This window comes from Myotis lucifugus, unplaced genomic scaffold, assembly GCF_000147115.1.
Source record: "Myotis lucifugus unplaced genomic scaffold, Myoluc2.0 scaffold_46, whole genome shotgun sequence".
Lineage (NCBI taxonomy): Eukaryota > Metazoa > Chordata > Mammalia > Chiroptera > Vespertilionidae > Myotis > Myotis lucifugus.
In genome coordinates, this window is record NW_005871094.1 from 2,798,460 (window position 1) to 2,819,561 (window position 21,102).

Consider the following 21,102-nt stretch of genomic DNA (forward strand, 5'->3'; position numbering starts at 1 on the left):
CCTCCCTGCAGGCCTGGTCCCCCCAACTGCCTCCCTGCAGGCCTGATTGCCCCCAACTGCCCTCCCCTGCAGGCCTGGTCCCCCCCCCCAGTTGCCTCCCTGCAGGTCTGATCGCCCCCAACTGCCCTCCCCTGCAGTCCTGGTCCCCCCCAACTGCCCTCCCCTGCGGTGCTGGTCCCCCGCAACTGCCCTCCCCTGGGGGTCTGGTCACACCAAACTGCCCCCCCCGGCAGGCCTGATTCCCCCAAACTGCCCTCCCCTCAGGCCTGTTCCCCCTCAACTCCCTTCCCCAACAAGCCGGGTTGCCTCCAACGGCCCTCCCCTGCGGGCCGGATCGCCCACAACTGCCTTCCCCTGCTGGCCATCTTGTGTGTTAGAGTGATGGTGAATTTGCATACTGGTCGTGACTAATTAGCATATCTGGGCGAATTAGCATATCCATCTCTTATTATATAGGATACTTTACATCCACACATTTCTACTTTGTTATCACTTTTTTTTTAATATTTTATTTTGCAGTGGTTCTCAACCTTCTGGCCCTTTAAATACAGTTCCTCATGTTGTGACCCAACCATAAAATTATTTTTGTTGCTACTTCATAACTGTAATGTTGCTACTGTTATGAATCGTAATGTAAATATCTGATATGCAGGATGGTCTTAGGCGACCCCTGTGAAAGGGTCGTTTGACGGCCAAAGGGGTCGCGACCCACAGGTTGAGAACCGCTGGTTTAAAGTATTACAGACAGTAGTACATATGTCTCCTTTTTTTTCCCCCCACTGACCTTCCCCCGGCCTCCCCTACTCCCCGGCACATGCCCTCACCCCCCCCCCCCCCGCCCAGGGTCTTGGGGCCATTGGTTATGCATATATACATACATACAAGTCCTTCGGTTGATCTCTTACCCCCCCCCCCTCCAACACTTCCCAGCCTTCCCACTGTAATTTGACAGTCTGTTCAATGTTTCTCTGCCCTAAACTATTTTTTTCTAGGCCAATGTCAAATCCTTTCATCTTTCAGTCCCATTGATGTAGTTATTTTTGCAGGTTCAATGATAACTCACATATCATTCAATTCACCCATTTAAAGTGTACAATTCAATGGCTTTTAATATATTCAGACTTGTGTAACCATCACCATAATACATTTCAGAACATTTCCACTACCCCAACCAGAAACCCTGCACCTATTTAGCAGTCACGCTTCACTCCATGCCCTCCTTCACCTCCACCCCAGTCCCAGATACAATCTACTTTTTGTCTCCGCAGATTGGCCTATTCTGGACATTTCATAGAAATAGAATCCTAAAATATACTAGGGGCGCAGTGCACGAATTCGTGCACCTTGAAAGGAACTGTGGTCCACGAGGCTGCAGCAGGCACAGGGGCAGGTATCAGCCCATCCTCCGCACCCTCGCCCAGCCCCTCCCACCTTGGTCCCAGGTCCCGTCTGCCAACAGCCACACTCCCACCGCCACACACTGACAGCACCGGTCCCGCTTGCACCCACTGATGGCACAGAGTGATTGGGGCTGGTGCCAGCAGTGGGTGCGAGCAGCAGCTGCTGCCTCGATCACCCCTCAGGAGCAGGGGGAGGTGGAGAAGCCCTCAGGGGTGAACAGGGCCAGCAGCCGCTGCCTGCACCCACTGATGGTGCCAAGTGATCAGGACCAGCGCCAAGCACTGGCAGCGAGTGTGAGTGGCTGCTCCAGCGCTAGCTACAGTGTGAGCAAGGCTGGCGCTGGCAGTGGGTGCGAGTGGCGGCTCCGGTGCCAGCAGCGGGTGCAAGTGCCGGGTGGGACCATGGCACACAGGAGCAAAGAATTTTCAGTAACCAACAGAGGCTCGCCCCAATGACAGCAACTGGTGCCTGCCTTGGTCTGGTGCCCTCGCTCACCTGCTCTACCATCCCACCGTGGCCAATGCCCGCCATGTTCCGCACATGCCCCCTGGTGGTCAGCTCATGTCATAGCAACCAATTGTTCAGTTGTCCCGCCGTTCAGTCTATTTGCATATTAGTCTTTTATTATATAGGATGATCCTCTGTGATTTGTTTCTTCTGTTGTAGCAATTTTGAGGTTCATCCATGTTGCAGCATGTATCAGTATTTTATTCTTTTTTTATTGCTGAATTAGAGGCCCGGTGCACAGATTCGTGCACATTGAAAGGAAATTAATTAGAAGGTGGCTGGCAGGGTGGGACTGGGCAAGATGGGCCAGACATGCACTGGAGCCAACCGCCCATGGTCCCTCCCTGGCCGGCCGCACCTGGGGCGGTGCCAGAACTCAAAGGCCATCTGTGGAGTGGGCGGGGTCCCTCTAGCAGGTGGGGTCCCTCAGCCTGGCCTATGGGGATTAGGCCAAAACCGGCAGTCCGACATCCCCCGAGGGGTCCCGGAGTGCAGGAGGGCACTCTGCAAAGTTGCTGTCACTTGGCAGCTCCTGTGTTGAGCGTCTTCCCCCTGGTGGCCATTGCACATCATAGCTACTGGTCGGACAGTCACTTGGGCTTTTATATATGTAGATAATATTCCATTGTACAGACATACCACATTTAATTTATCCAACCACCAGTTAATGGGCATTTGGGTTGCATCCACATTTTGACTACCATGAATAATACTGCTATTAAGGTTTGTTTAAATTTTTTTGTATGGATATATGTTTTCAATTATCTTAGTATCTATCCCCACCCCCACCCCACTCCCCTCAAAAAAGAGATATGTTGAAGTCCTAACCTCCAATACCTCGGTAAGTGACCTTATTTAGAAATAGGTTTTTTATAGAGGTAACCAAGTTAAAATGAGGCCAATGGGGTAGGCACTAGTCCAATATTACTGATGTAAGGACAAAAGGGGGAAATTTGGACAAGAATCAGAGATATACAGAGAGAGAAAGCCACGTGAAGACAGGGGTTTGCAGTGATAGATCTACAAACCAAGGAACAGATTTGTAGATTTCCAGCAATCACCAGAAGGTACAAGAGGCATGAAAGGATTCTTTCCTAAAGCCACTAGGAGAAAGCATGACCCTGCCAACATCTTTATTTAGGACTTCTAGTCCCTCAAGCTATGAGAAAATTACTATCTGTTGCTTTAAGTAATCTAGTTTTTGGTATTTTGTTACATTAGCACTAGGAAACTAAAACAGATATATACCTAGGAGTGGAATTGCTGGATCACATGGTAACTCTATATTTAACCTGTCAGAGAACTGCCAGATTGTTTTCCAAAACAGCTATACCATTTAATTGTTTCTCAATAAATTATTAATGGTTTCAAAACCTCTCTTAAATATATAAAGTAAACTTTTCTGTGTGTAAGCTTGCCTTCCACAGGTAATTCCCCCTCATTCCCCACCATGGTGACAGTTTTCTTTGGCACCATTTGTTAAACCATCCAACTTCCTTCAAAAAAGAACAGTAACAAATAGTTAAATCATCAATGCACTAATAGGAGGAGCACTAGAATGAGCTATGGTTGGGCTACAGAATAATCTTAAAGACATCTAAACCTGAAGAGAGGAGAGTAGATGATACTAAATGGCAGGGTTTTGTTTTTAAAGGGAGGATTTCCTAGCTAAGACAAGGAAGCAAAGAGGACCCAAATGATAACATCTTCTTTAGGGAATGGTGCCTGGCCACACAGAGAGCTAAGTTTCATCTCTGAAAAAAGAAACACAGCACGTGAAAAAGAGTACATCTTCTGGAAGAAACTTGGAAATTCTGAATTTCAGTCTGTTGTTGTCATCCTAAAAGGAGCATCAATTCTTCTTCAAACAATAAAGTACTATAGTCCAATAATGATGAAGTTATATATCACTTAACCAAACATCTGTTCTGAACAAGGAAGAATAGAACCCTTTATATAAATAGTTGAGTAAATAAGATATGTACACACACATACAAACAGATCGAGCGCCATGTCTAGACAATAAAGTTTTTAACAGCCAATAAAGTCTGTAGATCTTAGATTTCTACACAACTAATGGATGCAGGTATACGAGTAATGATTTGGCTGTTGGCCATGTTATAAAAATTAGGGCTAAAAAAACACATGCTAAAAAGTTTACAGTAAAATCTTATAAAGATCACTTTATTCTGTTACCAACAACCTATTTTCACTTAATTCACATATGAGGTTAACCCTTTCATTTCTCACAGCCCCATATAGAAAAGTAAAGCAGAATGGAAAAGGGATATTAGAGAAATGCACTCAAACATCAGTAAGTCAACTGCTGACATGCTGATAGACAAGAAAACACCACACAGAGCAGATCACTCAAAAAGCACAACCGGATAATGTTACTTAGTGAAGGGAGGAAGGGGGGTGAGAAATGCCCTGAAAACTTCACAGTGCAATCACTGATGCCCCAAACTGGTGAGCTTGAGTCCTCAAAAGAGTTCATTTAGTTCATGTTAACTTAAGAGACAGGTAGCAATACAGTACATTGTACAATACATTTAGAATGTAACATGGAGCATTATTGAGGCTATTGATTATCTCCAATAAGCTATCTTTTTATCCTCCTCTCCCCCACAACTTTCTCCCGATCAAGGACTAAGCCTGCTCTGGAAAGAGAGGACTAGAACAAAAGAATTGTTCAAGACACCTAGGTCTGAAAACACAGCAACAATTGTTTTAAGTTGGGAGAACATGAGCAAAACTGAAGTCTAGATAATTTTACTGATCTTGAAAGACTCAGATAAGTTTACTTTAACATTTCAACAGAAACCTCTTCCCTCCCTAGCCTCCTTTTATCTTTCTATAACAAAGCTACATAGTGCTTTAGTTCAGGATCCTCAAAATGGAGAACCCCAAGCAGCAGTATCAACATCTGAAAATTTCTCAGAAATGCAAATTCTTAGGCTGGGACACCAGGCCTTCAGGTTCAGAAACGCCGAGGGCAAGGCCAGCAACCTGTGGTAGACCACGTTCTCTCTCCCAGTGATTCTGATGCTTGCTCAAGTTTGATAGCTACTGCTCCAGATAATATGAATAGAAAAGGCAGAGAATTTTTTTACTTCTAGACCAAAATGATTCTTAAAAGACTAAAGTGACCAAAGAGAATAGGGAAGGAAAGTCTATTATGTAAACTGTGCATTATTAACTAAAACAGCATGTCCTTCCCAGATTAAGGTGTAACAATAACATTAGCAACCTCTAATAAGTAGTAGCATAAAGATGGTACCTTCCAGATGTTTCAGGAGTGCCCTACTGCTATTTCCATGAGCAGATATCAGAATGGTTTTGCCACGTAACACTTCAGGAGCAATCCTTTCATTCCAAAAGGGAAGGAGTCTCTCCAGAACATCCTTTAAACTTTCAGACCGTGGCAGCTGATCCACAGGTACATCGCACACTTTATACCTCCGGTCACTGTAGATCTCCTGGTAGTAAGGATGAGACTCTTCAATGGGTGGCGGGGTCACATTGTAGCTTCTTCTCCAGATCCTCACTTGCTCTTCGCCATGATTCAAAGCCATTTTCTCCCTATTGAGACCGATCAAGGCTCCGTAGTGACGCTCATTCAGACGCCAGGAGCTTTCCACAGGAACCCACTCCTGCCCTAGCTCTTCCAGGATCAGCCAGGCTGTGTGGATGGACCGATTAAGAACGGATGTGAATACTAGATCAAACTCAAAGTTTAGCGCTTTGAGTTGCTTCCCACAGTTTCGAGCTTCCTCCAAGCCTTCATCGTTAAGTTTCTGGTCCACCCAGCTACAAAAACGATTCTCTTTGTTCCAAGCCCCCTCCCCATGTCTTAACATGATCAGTTTGTACTTGGACATACTGATGGCTGAGCTTCCCTCGTGCCTTCAAATGGGCCAATGTTCAATGACAGAAATACATCTGGAAAGAGAAGAAACAAAACGCATAAGTTATATTCTTCATTCAGCTGACTACCTGGGAAAGGAAGCACAACCTTACCACAGCCAATTTCTAAAATAAACTAGGGCAATTCCTTTAAACAGTTTTGATATCAGACATCCGGCAACTCATTCACTATGGCACATAAAGGCATATTCTACAGATAATTAATTACAGGAAACCTAGTTGACTTAAATTTTCTGATGGCTAGATAGTATGTTAATTGCATGATGTAAAATAATGAGAACACTTCATTCTAATGGCATGCTGCGTTTCCGCCAGATCAAAGGCAGTTTATTTACAGGAGAGAGGCTTTACCAGAATGAGGTGGAGATGTCTACAAAGATGACTAGTAACAGACTCTAGATTGACAGCATCCTTCTCATTGTTTTTCCTCTGGTGGAAAAAGAATATATACCAGCCTCACCTCACTGGAGATGTCATTAAACATGTTAATTCAATAAACCACCACATTTATCTGGTATTTAAATCAATGATTGTTGGCAACTATTTCTCCAATGCCACAGGCTACACCACATACAAGAAAATCTAAGTTTCAACATTCAAACAACATTAAAAGTGATTTAAAGTGACGTTAACACCAAACATGGTATTCACCTAAATAATCTCTCACCTGCCTCAAGATAGTGCTTTTGGCAGGAATAAATCCGGATGCAAAACAAGTTATCAAAGGCACACAGCTGAGCAATTGCTGCGTGTAGAAACAGATTACAGGAGCAGGTCTGCAGGAGTGAGAAGAAGCTCAGTGATAAGGAGGCCCTGCCTCCTCCTCCTCCCAACCCTTCAACTGTCCTACACACACCAGCCACATCTCAGCGGGAGAAGAATCTAGTGAAGTGGAGCAGGCAACCAAAAAATGTTCTGAACTTGCTAAGTTAAGCTGCTGCCCCAGAGATCTGCTGGGCCACTCTGTCTCCAAGGACTCTGCTGCCTGGCTGCGTCGGCCTGCCTTCACTCACCTTGCAGTGGATGTACCTTCACTGACAAATGCTGTTTGGTTTACATGCCCAGCACTCTCCACCTCCACCCCAGCATTTTCCACACTGGGGAGCAAAGATTACATGAACACCGGGGCCTGGTCTTCTGCCACTCTTGGCAACTTCCATGAGCTGCAGATTTTCCGTCCCACGAAAACTGTGATTCAGCCACAGTTATATAACCCTCAGGGACAAAGTTAATTGGAATCGGGAGCTAGTTTCTTCCTTTCTTTACTAATTCCTAAAGATTCTGAAGGTGGGAAAGGGCTTTAAAATTAGGCTTCAGTGGAAGGCAAACGGAGGACCTGAGGAAGGCAGCAGGTTGAGGTGCTTTGCAAGTTGAAAGGCTCTAGCACTTAGGTTTATGATTTCCCTTTCTTGTCAAGCACCAGGTTTGAAGCTTTAGCACATGGGGAGCAGGGAGAAAAGCATGAGGTCACTGGAAGATCCTGAGCTCCGCGCTCAGCTGAAGGTCCTCACTGAGAATTTCCAGAGGGAGAGTGAGGCCTCAACCCTCAGCCCAGAGGGGCATCAGGGTGTCAGAAGAACAGAGAATGGGATGAAGGCATCTAGGCAGTATTTAGCTAGATGATTACTGGTGTCCAGAAGCAGAATGATCATGACGCTAATGAAGTTCAAGCTGGAACAAACACCTTCTAAGGCACCGGGAGACCAAATAATGAATTCACATGGGTGTGTATGTAATTTACAAAAGAAAGGTATTTTTGCATTGTTTTTTTAAAGAGCCCTAATCCACCAAGTAGTAGAAGCTTTAGAAAATCAGAAACTGAATCCATCTCTCATAACATAGATTGTCTTGTTTTTTGGTGGTGGTGGTGGGGGGAGGGGAGGTGGAGAAAAGAAGCTATGAACTGTCCCTCTGCCTCAGCCCTTACTTTGTCTTGTCAAGCAAGAAAAACCTTCTTACGCTAATGAGCTATTTTCCCTTCAAATGGAGAGGAATATGATGGACAAATTTTGTAGGCAGAAGCACTTCCTCATCTTTTGGTTATGAACTCTACCAAAGGAATAAAAAATATATATATAGCAGGAACACTCAGGCACCTACCACCAAGCTTTGCAGTATTTTAATCTGCTGCATTTGCTTACTTTGTTTAAGGAATAAACCACTTTCTCTGCCCCCCCCCCTCCTTAAAATATATACACTGGAGCAGAGAAACAGTCCTACAGCCACAAAGACTATACAAATACATACCCTTCCCTCACTCATGTACAGGGAGTGAATATAGAGTAAGGTCCCAAGCTAGTGCATCTATCTCAGGTAAACTAAAAGTCACTTCCCTTTCTCCTCCTTGATGCTATCAACTGACTTTTCCCATTTAATTAACTGCTAAATATTTACAAAGGCACTGTTGAGGTTTAAAGTTAGCAATCTTTAAGATTTTAATCCTCATGGAGCTGGTATACCAAGCGTTCATCAACACTCGTCAGTTTGATTAAAGTTTAAGGCATGGCCTGCAAACTCACATGTCCCAGTGGCCAGATAGACAGATGTGTGAAAAAGCAGTGAGGCTGGGCTACAGAGGTGGGGGGAACAGTGGTGAGCTGCAGGGAAGATACATGCTTCTCTGATGGACGCCACTCTGTAAATGGACGAAGCTTTCGTATATCCTGGTCTCACTGAACTAAGGGTACTATTCTTAGAACTTTTCTGAAGAACTGAAAGAAGATGGGACTGCTGAAACCAAAGACTGGAGAGAATGCAAGACTCAGACTCAGACCACAGAGAACCTATGGATTCCATTTTATTTTTAGCATAAATGTCTTTAAAAAAAAAAGAAAAATAATCATTTCAGTTCCTAAACGTTTACATTATAGGAAAAAAAAAAAGGAGTAGCTACTACTTAGCTCCAGCCCACTTCCCTGTGAGACTGAAGAACTGGGGTTCCTAGATCTTCCAATTGTCAAAAACCCTGGAAATGCGCATTTTCATGTGATACCTGATACAAATACTGGCGACTCATTTGAATACAGTTTTTAAATGTGAGTTAAACAAAACATGTGTGCATGCTAGATTGGGTCTGCTAGTGTATGACCTGTGACTTAAAGGGAAATGTCCTCCTGGCACAGATGAGTGGGGAGGCCATCATACCCCAGGAGATGGTCAGACCCCAAGCCTCCAGGCTCCAATCCAAGCTTTTCCCTGTTATTGTCCCACACACTCTTTCAAGGAACAGACCCTCGAATCCCCTATGTACTGGGCTTCCTCGTTCCTGTCCTTCCTTCACTAAACCCTTTGCCACCAGCCTGCAGAGTCCCAACTCTGTAATCAAACTCCCACTCAACTTTGTACTCTTCCTGGAATGCTTCCTCCGGCTCTGAGCTGTAACCAAGCTGAAAGTGAACTGAATGCAAACTATCTCCCAGTTGTCTGCTTCTCTCTTTAGTTGGGGGTGTTTGTGCCTCATATCCTGGAGCAGAAACAAGGGCAGGTGATGGGTGGGCAGGGTCCTGCTCCCTCTCAATGGTATTTCCCAACCAAATACCTCCACCCCATTTTTCTTCCTTTTTTTGGGGGGAGGGGGCGGATGATTATGAGAATCTTGCTATATTCAGCTGTAGCTCTTTTGCTCTCATTTATTAACTGCAAACTTCCTGAAAACTAAAACCCTCAATTACTTCCTATTGATCTGAGGATAAAGTTCAAAGTCCTTACTGTGACCTGCAAGGCTTTGGTTTTCTTTTATTTCCTTGAGCATGCCATGTTCTTTCTTGCTTCAGGACCTCTACACATACTACACAGAACCCTCTCTCAGCCCATCACTGTCTCCCCTCCACGTTCACTTCAGTCCCACGCTGCTTTCAGTAACGTCTAGTCATCCTTTAGATCAGCTGTGTCCAGTCAAAATATAGTGCAAGCCATATATGTTCTAAAACCATATTAAAAGTTAAAAATAGGTAAAATTAATTTTAATAGTACATTTTATTTAACCCTATAGGTTCAAAATATTATCATTCCATCATATAAGCTTGATAAAATTCTTTTTTAAATCCTCACCCGAAAATATGTTTTTTATTGATTTGAGAGAGAGAGAGAGAAACATCAATGTGAGAGAAACACTGATCAGTTGTCTCCCATATACGCCCTGACCAGGAATCAAACCTGCAACCTAGGTATATGTCCTGAGGTATGTTGAATGACTCAAAGTTAGACAAAAATGATTATGCTGTGCTAATGAGGCTGAGGCTTGACAGTTTTGGTGGTAACTGCCAAAGTAAAAATAGTCAGTTGGCAGGCCTGAGATGTTAGAAAGCTCAAGAATCCCAGTGTATTTAGTGGCAAAGCCAGTGCCAAGAATAACCATCCATTATATTTTTGTAGCCTTTACAATTTAGTATGTTCATGAATGGCCATAATCTCCACACAGAGAGAGACTCCGATTAACTTGTTCAGAAACATACAGTACTAACTGGCAAATTTTAGGTCTTCTCCCCCTGATCCCTGAGCTTTCCCTATCTCACCACTAAAGACTTTAGAGTCTTGGTTTGAGGATCTGGGCTCATTTGGCTTCATTTCCCAGGAACATATCCAGTCACGACTTCTCTTTCCAAGCCCAGGCAGCATTTTATGAAAGGAATAAAGGAGGGCTCAGCTTATGACTGCTCTTGAGAAAAAACTCATTGCACAAAGTCAAATTGGGCAATAGTCACCCCAACTTATAGATATCATACTAAGAATATATACTCCTCAATATATATTCCCCACCCTCAATTTAAAAACTTCTTTTTCAAAATCAGGTTTTATTTTTGGTAAAGCTCACCGCTTTGGAGTTGGTTCTTAGGGTTCCTCACTTATCCCTCGACACTTGAATTAAGCATTAATTTTAGTTGATGATGTACTTTATACCAAAAAAGGACCATACAGGTCAGTGAATTCATACCCCAGGCCTCCTTTCTTTTTAAAGTATGGTATGGCTCAAAAAAAATGTACTTTTATATGACTGTGTCTCATCTTCCTGCCCCTTCTTTCTTTGCTATTTTTCCTTCCGTCTAGCCATTATTTTTTTAGTCCCTTGACACCTAACTTGTGCCTTGCCCACTCTACTGACATGGTCTCTCGAAAAACTGCAGATTAGCTATTTAATAAGTGGAGACCATCTTCTCTTGGAATTCACACTCTGCAGCTGACTACTTCCACCAAGGAAAAAAATTCTTTAGGATTTCAGTGCTGTACTTCCCAGGCTCTTCTATTGTTATGCCCTGGTCTTAGGTCTCTGTATTTTCCTACCCACCAGAATAGTATTATGATGATGAAGATATCATATGATGTCATAGCAGCTAACATTCAAGGAGTGCTCACCATGTGCTTGGACTATTTGAATCTTCAACCACTGTTCTATGGAGAGGTACTGTGATTAGTCCCGTTTTACAGATGCAGAAACTTTGAGGAGAGGTTCACTTGCCCAAGGTGATACAGATCAAGCCTACGTTTATGCCTTGAAGCACTCTGCCACACTGGCATCCAAGACTCTGGCCTCAGTCCTTGGAAACCCAACTTTCCTCACTACTTAATCCCATTAAAATGGGTGATTTATAAATTGACAGCCACAAATACTCAGTCTCCCAAATCTGGTTAATTAATTCATTTTTCAAACATGTGTTGCAAACCCCATGTGAGCCTGTGAGGAATATAGAAACCAACAAGGATATATCTTCAAGGAACTGGTTAGGGAAGGGTGACATGTGTGCGTGTGTACGTACTGCTAAAGCAGAAAGTAATTTGCATCATGAGAAACACTCCATTAGTAAGGGAGGTGAAAAAGATTATTTCTGAGCAAGGCTTCATGGACGTGGCACTCTTTAAACTGGTTTGGGAATGATGTTCAAGATTTAGATTTATAGAAAAAGGAAAAGGCATTCTAGTCTAAGGGGATAGTGAGTACTAGTAGAGGCAAGGGAACAAATACATATGGAAAATAGTGACTCATTCAAAATTACTGGAAATAGGTAGGGTGACTATATGTCCTGGTTTACCTAGAGCAATCTTGCTTTAGGCCTATTTCCCAACATAATTATCATAGAAACATTTTCACACTTGAATGTCCCATTTGGAAAATTATATGATCACCCTAAGTATAGGGTACAACGAGGAAGTAGGAGGAGACTAGCCTAGAAAGATAAGGCTGAATAGTACCTGCAGGTACTTGTGCCAAAGAATATAGGTTCTTGTATAAATACTGGGACATCATTAAAGGTTTAATAATGTGTATTTTAGGAGAATCAGGCAGCATTTACAAATTGAGATAAGAAAAACCAAAGATATGAATACTTTTGAGGATTTTGCAATAATTCTGGTAACATACAATGAAGACCTGTACCAATAAAATGGCTGTTGAAATGTGAAGAAGATGAATGTGAAAGACACTATAGCTTAGCTCAGGTGTTGGCAACTCTTTCTGTAAAAGGACAAATAGTAATTTTTTTAGGTTTGTTGTGCTATATGGTATTACAATCTGCCATTGTAGCTGAAAGCGGCCGTAGACAATACACAGATGAATAAATGAGGCTGTGTTCCAATAAAACTTTATGTATAAACACTGAAATTAGAATTTCATATAATTTTCATGAACATGAAATATTGTTATTCTTTGATTTATTTCTACCGTTAAAAAATGTAAAAACCACTCATTGCTTGTGGGCTGTACTAAAGCAGGTAGTGGGCCAGAAGGCCTTAATTTGCCAATACCTGGCCTGGCAGGATACCATTCTCTCATCTCCTAATTGCATCACTGTTATGAAACTTTAAGCATCTGGTCACAGAATAATCCCAACATTATTATATTACCTGACTTTCTTCTTGGCCAGAACATCAAGTACCTTGAGTAATGGAATCCCATTCATAATTCTATTTATTCTTCACAGAATACAATACTGAGGACATTTAAATCAGTCTGAGTAGTTTACTTTTCCTTAATTTAATTATTTAATAATGGGTTAAAGAAAACACTAGAAGGAGAAATTATCCACCTCGTTAGCTGACTTCAAAAAATAATCTGTCATTTTGACATACTTTACTTCTATTAGACATCTTCATAAATTGCCACAATGACTCAAACTTCAAATGAATGTATACTTGCTTAAGAATAGGTGCTATGCAATTGCCTTGACAATAAAGAAACAAATAAGTGATTCAAAGGAAACACACTGTGCAAGTGACTTATATTTTCAAATACCCTTCGCCATATATATATATATATACATACATACACACACACATACACACACACATACATATATATATATTTATTTGCTATAGAGTAAAAAATATTCTTTCCATTAATGCCACTATAAATTTTAAATTACGTTTCAAGATTAGTATCTTTGACAAGGCAAGGATGAAGAGAGTATAGATATACTAATAAAAGGGTAATATGCTAATTAAGGCAGACATCTTCTGGACATCCATCCGAATGTCCATCTGGACGTCCATCTGGACAAAGTCATAGCGGCTGCAAGGCCCGGGGCTCAGGCAGCCATGGGCTCAGGCAGCCTTGAGCCCCAGCAGCTGCGAGGCCTGGGGCTCACAGCAGCTGTGGGCTCACTGCAGCTGCGGCCTCAGGCAGCCATGGGCTCACGCAGACCCAGCGGCTGCAAGGCCCGGGGCTCAGGCAGCCGTCGCAGCCAGCAGTGGCAGCAGCAGCGGGGTGATAGGGGCAGTGCCTTCCCCTGATCAGCCCAGTGGCCTCCCGCAGAGGCCAGAGGACTGATGGCTTAGGTCCAGGAGCGGACCTAAGCCATCAGTAGGATATCCCCTGAGGGCTCCCAGACTATAAGACGGGGCAGGCCGGGCTGAGGGACACCCCCCCTGCAGTGCACGAATTATCGTGCACCGGGCCTCTAATATATTTATATAGGACTGGTGCACACACAAGGCATTGCATTTACTGAGGTTACTTCTACACTATCTCCAAAATCTCTAGGTAGTTTCAACAAATGCAGCATAAAAACCCTGCTGCTACCTCCTACTCCTGATAATTAAACCAGGTAATTTCACATACCTCCTCCATCTCCATTGTAACTGAGGCTTGTCCTGTCTTCCAAAGTAATGTTCCTAGGACATTGCTTCTTCCCTTCCTCAGGTATTCGAAAAGTAATAATGTCTAATATCCCAGTATGACAATTCATAAACAGGTAGATAAAATTACAAGATAAAGACCAGCCTAAAAACTTAGTTTGCTTTCTGTTTTTTTTGTTTCCAAAAACTGAGTAAGAAATATGATCAATGATATAATATTGAAGTACGGAAAATAAGGGATACAGAGCCAGAGTTGCTATGATCCAAAGCTTATCCTTAAATATTAACTATTCAAATGCCACCATAGACCACTCAGATGTTTTTCCTGGTCCAAATCTTCAATGTGAAACTCAACCCCCATTGCATTAGGAACCTAACTCTACAGAAGATAGGCTGGCTATATATTTGAGGATATAGAAAAAAAGAGAGGTTAACCATGTTTCTGATAAAGGAAAAAGGAACAGTTCTTAAGGGAAATGAAATCTGGAGCTCAGTTCTTTGGAGTCTTAACATAATATGCCTTCCCCCAAAACAAGCTCAATGTTAAAAGTCCAAACATGACTGTACCTAAAAGTACCTAGTGTACCACCATCTATTACTTTTCCTCTAGCTTTATAGTAACTTTTCCATTTGTAGTTGCATTAGAAGAGCACCTCTTTACCAGGAGCAAATGCTATCACTTACAGGTATTTTCTAGGCACTAATATTACCCTGTCATTCCCCAACTTTACATCTACTAACAAACAGCTGTGACTGATCACTTGTTACAAGGGAAACAAACCATAGCAGGTGAACCCCTATTCACAGCTAAGAGATATATTTTTGTGATGAGATATATGTTGGTCTTCATGTTCCTAGTTTCAGCCTGCAAGGCATCACCAATATACACAGCACTCACTCATGACACCGCCTTCCCATCTCTGGTTACTTATTTCCCCAGAGTAGTAGCTGTTGTCAACATAAACTATTCCACCAAACCCCAAAAGTTTAAGTCAAGAAACCTGGATATCAGGCCCAGCTTTGCTACTTACTGACAGTGTGACCTTGACCAAGTTATTTAAATTTCCTGAACTTCAGGCTGTTCAGGTTCTTTATCCAAAAAGAGGAGGATAATGAAATTACTGTTCTCAGGGGGCTATTAGGAAGACTAAATGAGATGATGGTGAAGCACTCTACCAAAAACTGAGAGGTATTCTGGGTTGAATGGAGCAGACTTTAGCTAACATATGAAGACTGGCACAGACCTCAGGCTCTTGAAGGTGATCCTACCTTGCTGATGGCATGAGCAGAAGCAAAAGCTGGAAATAAAATGAGGCTGGGTAAAGAGAGAAAGTTAAATTAGGTAGAGAAAGGAGGAATGAAATCAAATTGTGTGTGTGTGTGTGTGTGTGTATGTTGGAGGGGTGGTAAAGTTGATGGTAAGATACAGTCCTAGAAGTATACCAAATACTACAGTCCAAATGCTTTAATGAGGTGGCTAACATTTAATTTACATTTTATAAAGGATGTTTTTTTCCACATTTGTGGCCAAGTTTCAGTGAAAGATTTTTTTTGTTAAGTAATTCTTTTAGTCCTATTTCCCCATATAAACATTCCCTCACACCAGATTTCATTTCAAGAATATTCAAGAGACCTATCAATTCAAACATGTGTGGGCACCAGACACACAAAGATGAAAGCAGGGCTGAATTTAGACTTATCAGTCATTACTTAAAACGAAAGGTGCCACTGAATTTCAACCAACTGTAGGAAGCAAAAGGGGAAGAGACACCAAAAGATCTACCCAAACATTAACAGTGAGTTGCCGCTGGATGATGGAATAAAAAGTGACATTTTCTACTACGTTATACCTCTGTAAAATGGTCAGTCTGTAAATGTCCAAAGTTTCTCCTAGGATCCATTTGGTTTAAATGTAGACACGAAAGAACAAACACTACCCTCACAGCTGGGAACTTTTATTTGCTAACAGATTGGTACGGAATTTACTGCAATGAGATTTTGTTTATATACTTGTGGTGGAAAATGTCTAATCATTTTCACTTTAAAACAGACCTTTAACGCAGGCATGGACCTCAGAAATAATCCAAGGCAACATCTGCTCTTGAAAGATGCAAAAATGAAGAGTCAGAGAGTTGAAACGATTTGTTTACGATCACACAAATAGCAACAGCTTCAAGACTAAAACCCAGGTGTCTGGACTTTGCAACTCAGAGCTCCTTCCACTACACCATTTGTTTTGAATGATGCTTCTCGAAAGTCCACACTAACGGAAGAGCATCTATGGTGCTACGAGAAGACAGAGATGGATAAAACCTGGTCCCTGGACTCAGGGGAGTCCGTTTTAAAATAAAAGGCAAATTGAAACATGTGTTCTGCTTTCAAAACGGAAAATCTTAGCAGCTTCTGCTGAAAGATACTATTTGATTCCCACCCCTCCACCACCGAATCCTGCATTCCGTCAGTTAACTTTCTGGTCCCACTCACGAGCTATCAATGCTCCACAATTTGGAAGAGAGAGAGACGGTTGGCGAATGGGAGTTATAATAAGTTCTCTAACCACCAATTACCCTTCAAAACTTAACCGTGCACTTCACTTCCCTTATGCACTTCTCTTGCCCTTCTCTAGCAATGCAGCCCCCCACACCTTTGAAAAGAGAGGAAATACACTTAACTTTTTTTTTTTTTAAAGAACCTGTGATTTGGCTCCAGATTTGAGCGCTCCATGAAAACCATTCCAGACATCCACCTCCTCCTCCTCCTTTCACGGCATTCAGGTTTTTTCTGTCTGCTTCGACTTTCAGGGGCAGGTCTGCCATCGCCCTAAATAGAGTGGCATGGCCCCGAGGGCACCGAGCCTCCTTCCTGCAGCCCCACCATTGAAGGGGCTCTGCCAGGCGCCCAGGGGAGGTCATCCTCCCTCCCTTCAATTCCTGTTTATTCCTGCCGTCGAGACACCACTCCCAAGGCCAGTCCTCCCTCCAGCTGACCGACCTGTGCCTCCCAGACAGGCTCATTCAGAGAAAGGGACAGCAGAGAGGAACCCGGGGCACGCGTGAGGGTTGGCCCTTGAGGAGCAGACGAGCGAGCGCCAGATTCAAAGGCAGAACCGGGAGAGTCAAGGAACTGGCCTCCCGCACTCCGAGATGAAACGCCACCTCATTTAAAAACGGGAACGTTCTCCACAGCAACCTGCTAAGACAAAACCACTCACCTGCAAAGAGGCCACCAGCAGCAGCACCCGCTCCTCAGAGCCGCCGCCGGGCAGGCAGCGCCGCCTAGGACTCATCCCTGTGGCCGGCATCAACGCTCTTTTCTAGCCCGGGCGCCAGAGGGGCAGGTCCTAGCGCTCTGCCCATTGGGGGGTTGAAATGTCACTCATTTACGGCCCCGCCTTACTCCCCAGGAACAGGTCGAGGTCTTTTCCGGTTCCCAAATCCCTGGGGTAGAAAATGAGGTTCTGATTGGCTCACTGCGGAGACGAGCACACGTCCGGACCAATGAAGAGCTGACATCGACGCCGGTGGGCGGGCTTGGGTCTGGAAAAATAGAGAAGCTGAACCCGCGATAGAAAAGCCTCAGGCCTGGGGAGGTCTTGACGGGCTGAGGTGCTAGAGAGAGTTTCGCGTCGTAAAGAAAGCAAGTACCTGCCCATGTACGGAAGTGTCGGCGGGATCCTGGAGGCGATGGGGCGATGCCTTTTTTAAGGTGGGAGATTTCAACCCGTGATGAAAGTGGGCAGTTCTTGCGGGGGAAAGCTCCCGCTTTCCTAGTTGGTTTTAAGTCTTAAATCGTGATGGAAACAAAAGCCTTTAAAGTGCCGGCTGTCTGGGCAGCAGCTGAGCCGCGCTTTCTCTTAGTGCTTTCGTAGGGATGCCCCGTAGGCTGTTCCCTGGCACTGTTTTGGTTGGGAGAGAACAGTGATAAATAGAAGGCAGGAAAGCTTCTACCACAGATGAAGGGGGGATGGAGTGGGAAGAGGAGAATTATAAATTTGGAGGCCACAGTTACTGAACAAGAGAAACCCATAAAAAAAAAAAATACCCGAAGCTTCTCAGAGGCTAGAACCACCGCACCAGGCTTTGAAGCACACAGTCAGACCTTTTGAGTAGGTGGGAACGATATGGAATAGTACGCGTGCCTGGCCGCATGGGAAACCCCCCCTTCTCCATTTCTAAGAAGCTGCCCTGCCTGGTGTCGGAGTCCTCTTTGGAGGATTTCCTGATTCAGCCTCATCACAAGCCCCGTAGCTTGGTGCCTGCCAAGCAGGTCCTCAGAATAATTAAACAAAAAGTAATCTTTCCACGTTGTTTAACGCCACGACAGGCTATGTGTTGGATTCATGGAGACCTAAGCGTTTGTAGTTGGTTCCCTGCCTCACGGGCCCTTGTTTAGAGCAGAACATTTCCGCCCCGGATCTCAGAGATCAGGGTTCAGCTTGCAAGTGGAGGAGGCACCTTCCAGACCTGACTCCCAGGAATACAACTTCCAGATCGTATATTCTTACCCCACTTGCTCTTTCTTTCCTCCAGGATGCACGGGGGACCAAGGGAAGGGGAAGTTTCCCCAGAAAGCTCTCTAACTCAGAATGCCCACCATCCATACTCTGGAGGACAAAGACGGCCGTTCACCGGTGTCTGTAAGCATTTGACACGTGGGAATACGCAACTGCTGCACTTCAGGGCACCTGCTCATGGGATTTAGTTTTACCGTTGTTGTGGATACCCATGGAATGCTAGCTTGTCACCTAGATTCTATTAGAACATCAACAATGTCAGCCATCGCATCTGCCTTTTAGAATCTCGTTGTGTAGGTGAGGACTCTGAAGGTTAAGAGATTTGTTCAGAATTATTTAGCTGGTTGGGGGCAGAACTTGGACAAGGACCCTTGCAAGGTTGCTAACTCATAATTCTAGGAAAATGCTTCCTTTTCTGCAGCTTCTCTCCCCTCCCCCCCCCAAAAAGACAATAAATTCTTTAAAATCAAGATTACAGATTTTAAAATTAACTTGCATTAAGACCAACCCCGAGGAATTTGATTTTGATATAGCAAGCAGTGTCGATACTATGAAAATAACTCAGTGTCTCAAGTCCCTATTTTACTTCAACCAACTCTTGGAAAAGTTCCAGTTTCATCCAAACAAGAAATGAAAACACCATATAATTTATTATAGCCATGTTGTCTCTTTGTCTTTCTTTCTATTATGTGTGTATATCAGAAAATCAATATTAACAAGTATTGTACTTTAAAGATTGGGTAGCAGATTGTCTTGTTCAATAAAATACTATTTTATGATAGCATACATACCTGGCCAAAATTTACACAGGATTCCTTTGTAGGTAGGGTTGAGCTGGTCCACCAAGCATCAGAACACCATCCACTCACCTGAGCTATTCTGCCTCTTTCTCCCCTGGCAGAGCCATGGGCTCCTTCCCTTCCTTCCTCCCTCCAGTAAACTCCAGAATTCGTTGGTCCTGTATCCCATGTACAGGACTGTCTCCTTGTCTTGAGAGTTGTCAAGACACATCATGACCTGGTTGTTTGCAGTAGTATCTAGTCTCCTACCACACCCTATCTTCTTCGGTGTTGGATTAAAATCTGCCACTCATAATCTAGTGTAATAGGCCCATGTTTGGCTTCCATTGCCCTACGAAGTACAGGACTCATCTATTTTTTTTTCTTTTTTTTTTAATATATTTTATTGATTTTTTACAGAGAGGAAGGGAGAGAGATAGAGAGTTAGAAACATCGATGAGAGAGAAACATCGACCAGCTGCCTCCTGCACATCCCCCACCGGAGATGTGCCCGCAACCCAAGTACATGCCCTTGACCGGAATCGAACCTGGGACCCTTCAGTCCGCAGGCCGACACTCTATCCACCGAGCCAAACCGGTTTCGGCTCATCTATTTTTTTAAAAATATATTTTATTGATTTTTTTTTTACAGAGAGGAAGGGAGAGGGATAGAGAGAGTCAGAAACATCGATGAGAGAGAAACATTGATCAGCTGCCTCCTGCACACTCCCCACTAGGTATGTGCCCGTAACCGAGGTACATGCCCTTGACCGGAATCGAACCTGGGACCCTTGAGTCCGCAGGCCGACGCTCTATCTACTGAGCCAAACTGGTTAGGGCAGGACTCATCTATTGAAACCAAAAAAACTGGAATTGCTCCAACGGATCAGCCATAGAGACCCACACCAGGGATTTGAAAGCCACCTGTCCTTTCTTTTCACCAGTTAAAAAAGAGAATCTTCATCTCACAGAGGAGAATAATGGAGGCAATTTTGAAATAATTTTGCAATCTCTGAAGGTACATTGCTTGACCTCAGCCTGAGGTGACAGGAATTTCCCCATTTACCTCACTGCTACCCACAGAGGCGCCTGTCAGGAAGTGAATGGCCAAGAGGGTACAGACCAGTGGCAGAACCAGGAGCCTCCGGTACTGGGACATCTGTATTATGTGAAATTTCCCTACTCTAAATCTCAGCAGTGAGCATCCTGGGGCAGAAAAGGAGGCAGGCTGATTTTCTTTTTTCCACTCTTACTTCTGGGGAAAAAATAACTGGCTGAAAAAGGAGGAAACTTGTAGAAAATCAAAAGAGGCACTTTCCCCTTTTACAAATTCTGCTTAGGAAAAACACTAATTTCTTTAAATGCTGTTTTTTCTGTGATGGTAAACAAAGTAGTCACAATTTCTGCCCTGTGGAGTTTTCAAATGCTGTATCATATGTATTAGAACTTTTTATTAACAAATATTACATTTATTGTATTAGGTTTAGAAAAGAATTTAAAACATCCATAATCTTACCACTCAAAATTTATTAACAATTTTTATTTTTTTTCTATTTTGTCCCTGTAAATACATTATTTTTTAAAAGACTGGAATTCAGCCCAGCCGGCATGGGTCAGTGGTTGAGCATCAACCTATGAATCAGGAGGTCATGGTTCAATTCTTGGTCAGGTCACATGCCTGGGTTGTGGGCTCGATCCGCAGTGTGGGGAGTGAAGGAGGCAGCCGATCAATGATTCTCATCATTGATGTTTCTCTCTCTCTCCCTCCCTCTCCCTTCCTCTCTAAAATCGATAAAATATATTTTAAACATAAAAGACTGGAATCCATAGTATATATATTGTTTTACAGCAGTATTTACTTATCATGAACATCTCCCCATGCCATTTAATATTCTTCAATATATATAA

The 21,102-nt window shown here is 43.4% G+C and overlaps 1 protein-coding gene and 1 long non-coding RNA gene across 2 annotated transcripts in view; one reads left to right on the forward strand and one right to left on the reverse strand.

The window, feature by feature from the left end:
- Window positions 1-17,250, reverse strand: part of BPGM (bisphosphoglycerate mutase) — a 28,740-nt gene extending 11,490 nt beyond the window's left edge. The window contains exons 1-2 of the mRNA XM_006088327.3: window positions 17,114-17,250; window positions 5,189-5,850 (exon numbers count right to left, since the gene is read on the reverse strand). Of these exons, the coding sequence (XP_006088389.1) occupies window positions 5,189-5,789 (601 nt within the window). The 5' untranslated portion in view covers window positions 5,790-5,850; window positions 17,114-17,250. The remainder of the gene's footprint in view (window positions 1-5,188; window positions 5,851-17,113) is intronic.
- Window positions 17,251-17,447: 197 nt separating this feature from the next.
- Window positions 17,448-19,071, forward strand: LOC106697090. Its single transcript, XR_001348113.2, has 2 exons — window positions 17,448-17,607; window positions 18,432-19,071. It is a non-coding gene; the product is annotated as an uncharacterized LOC106697090 (long non-coding RNA).
- Window positions 19,072-21,102: the final 2,031 nt, after the last annotated feature.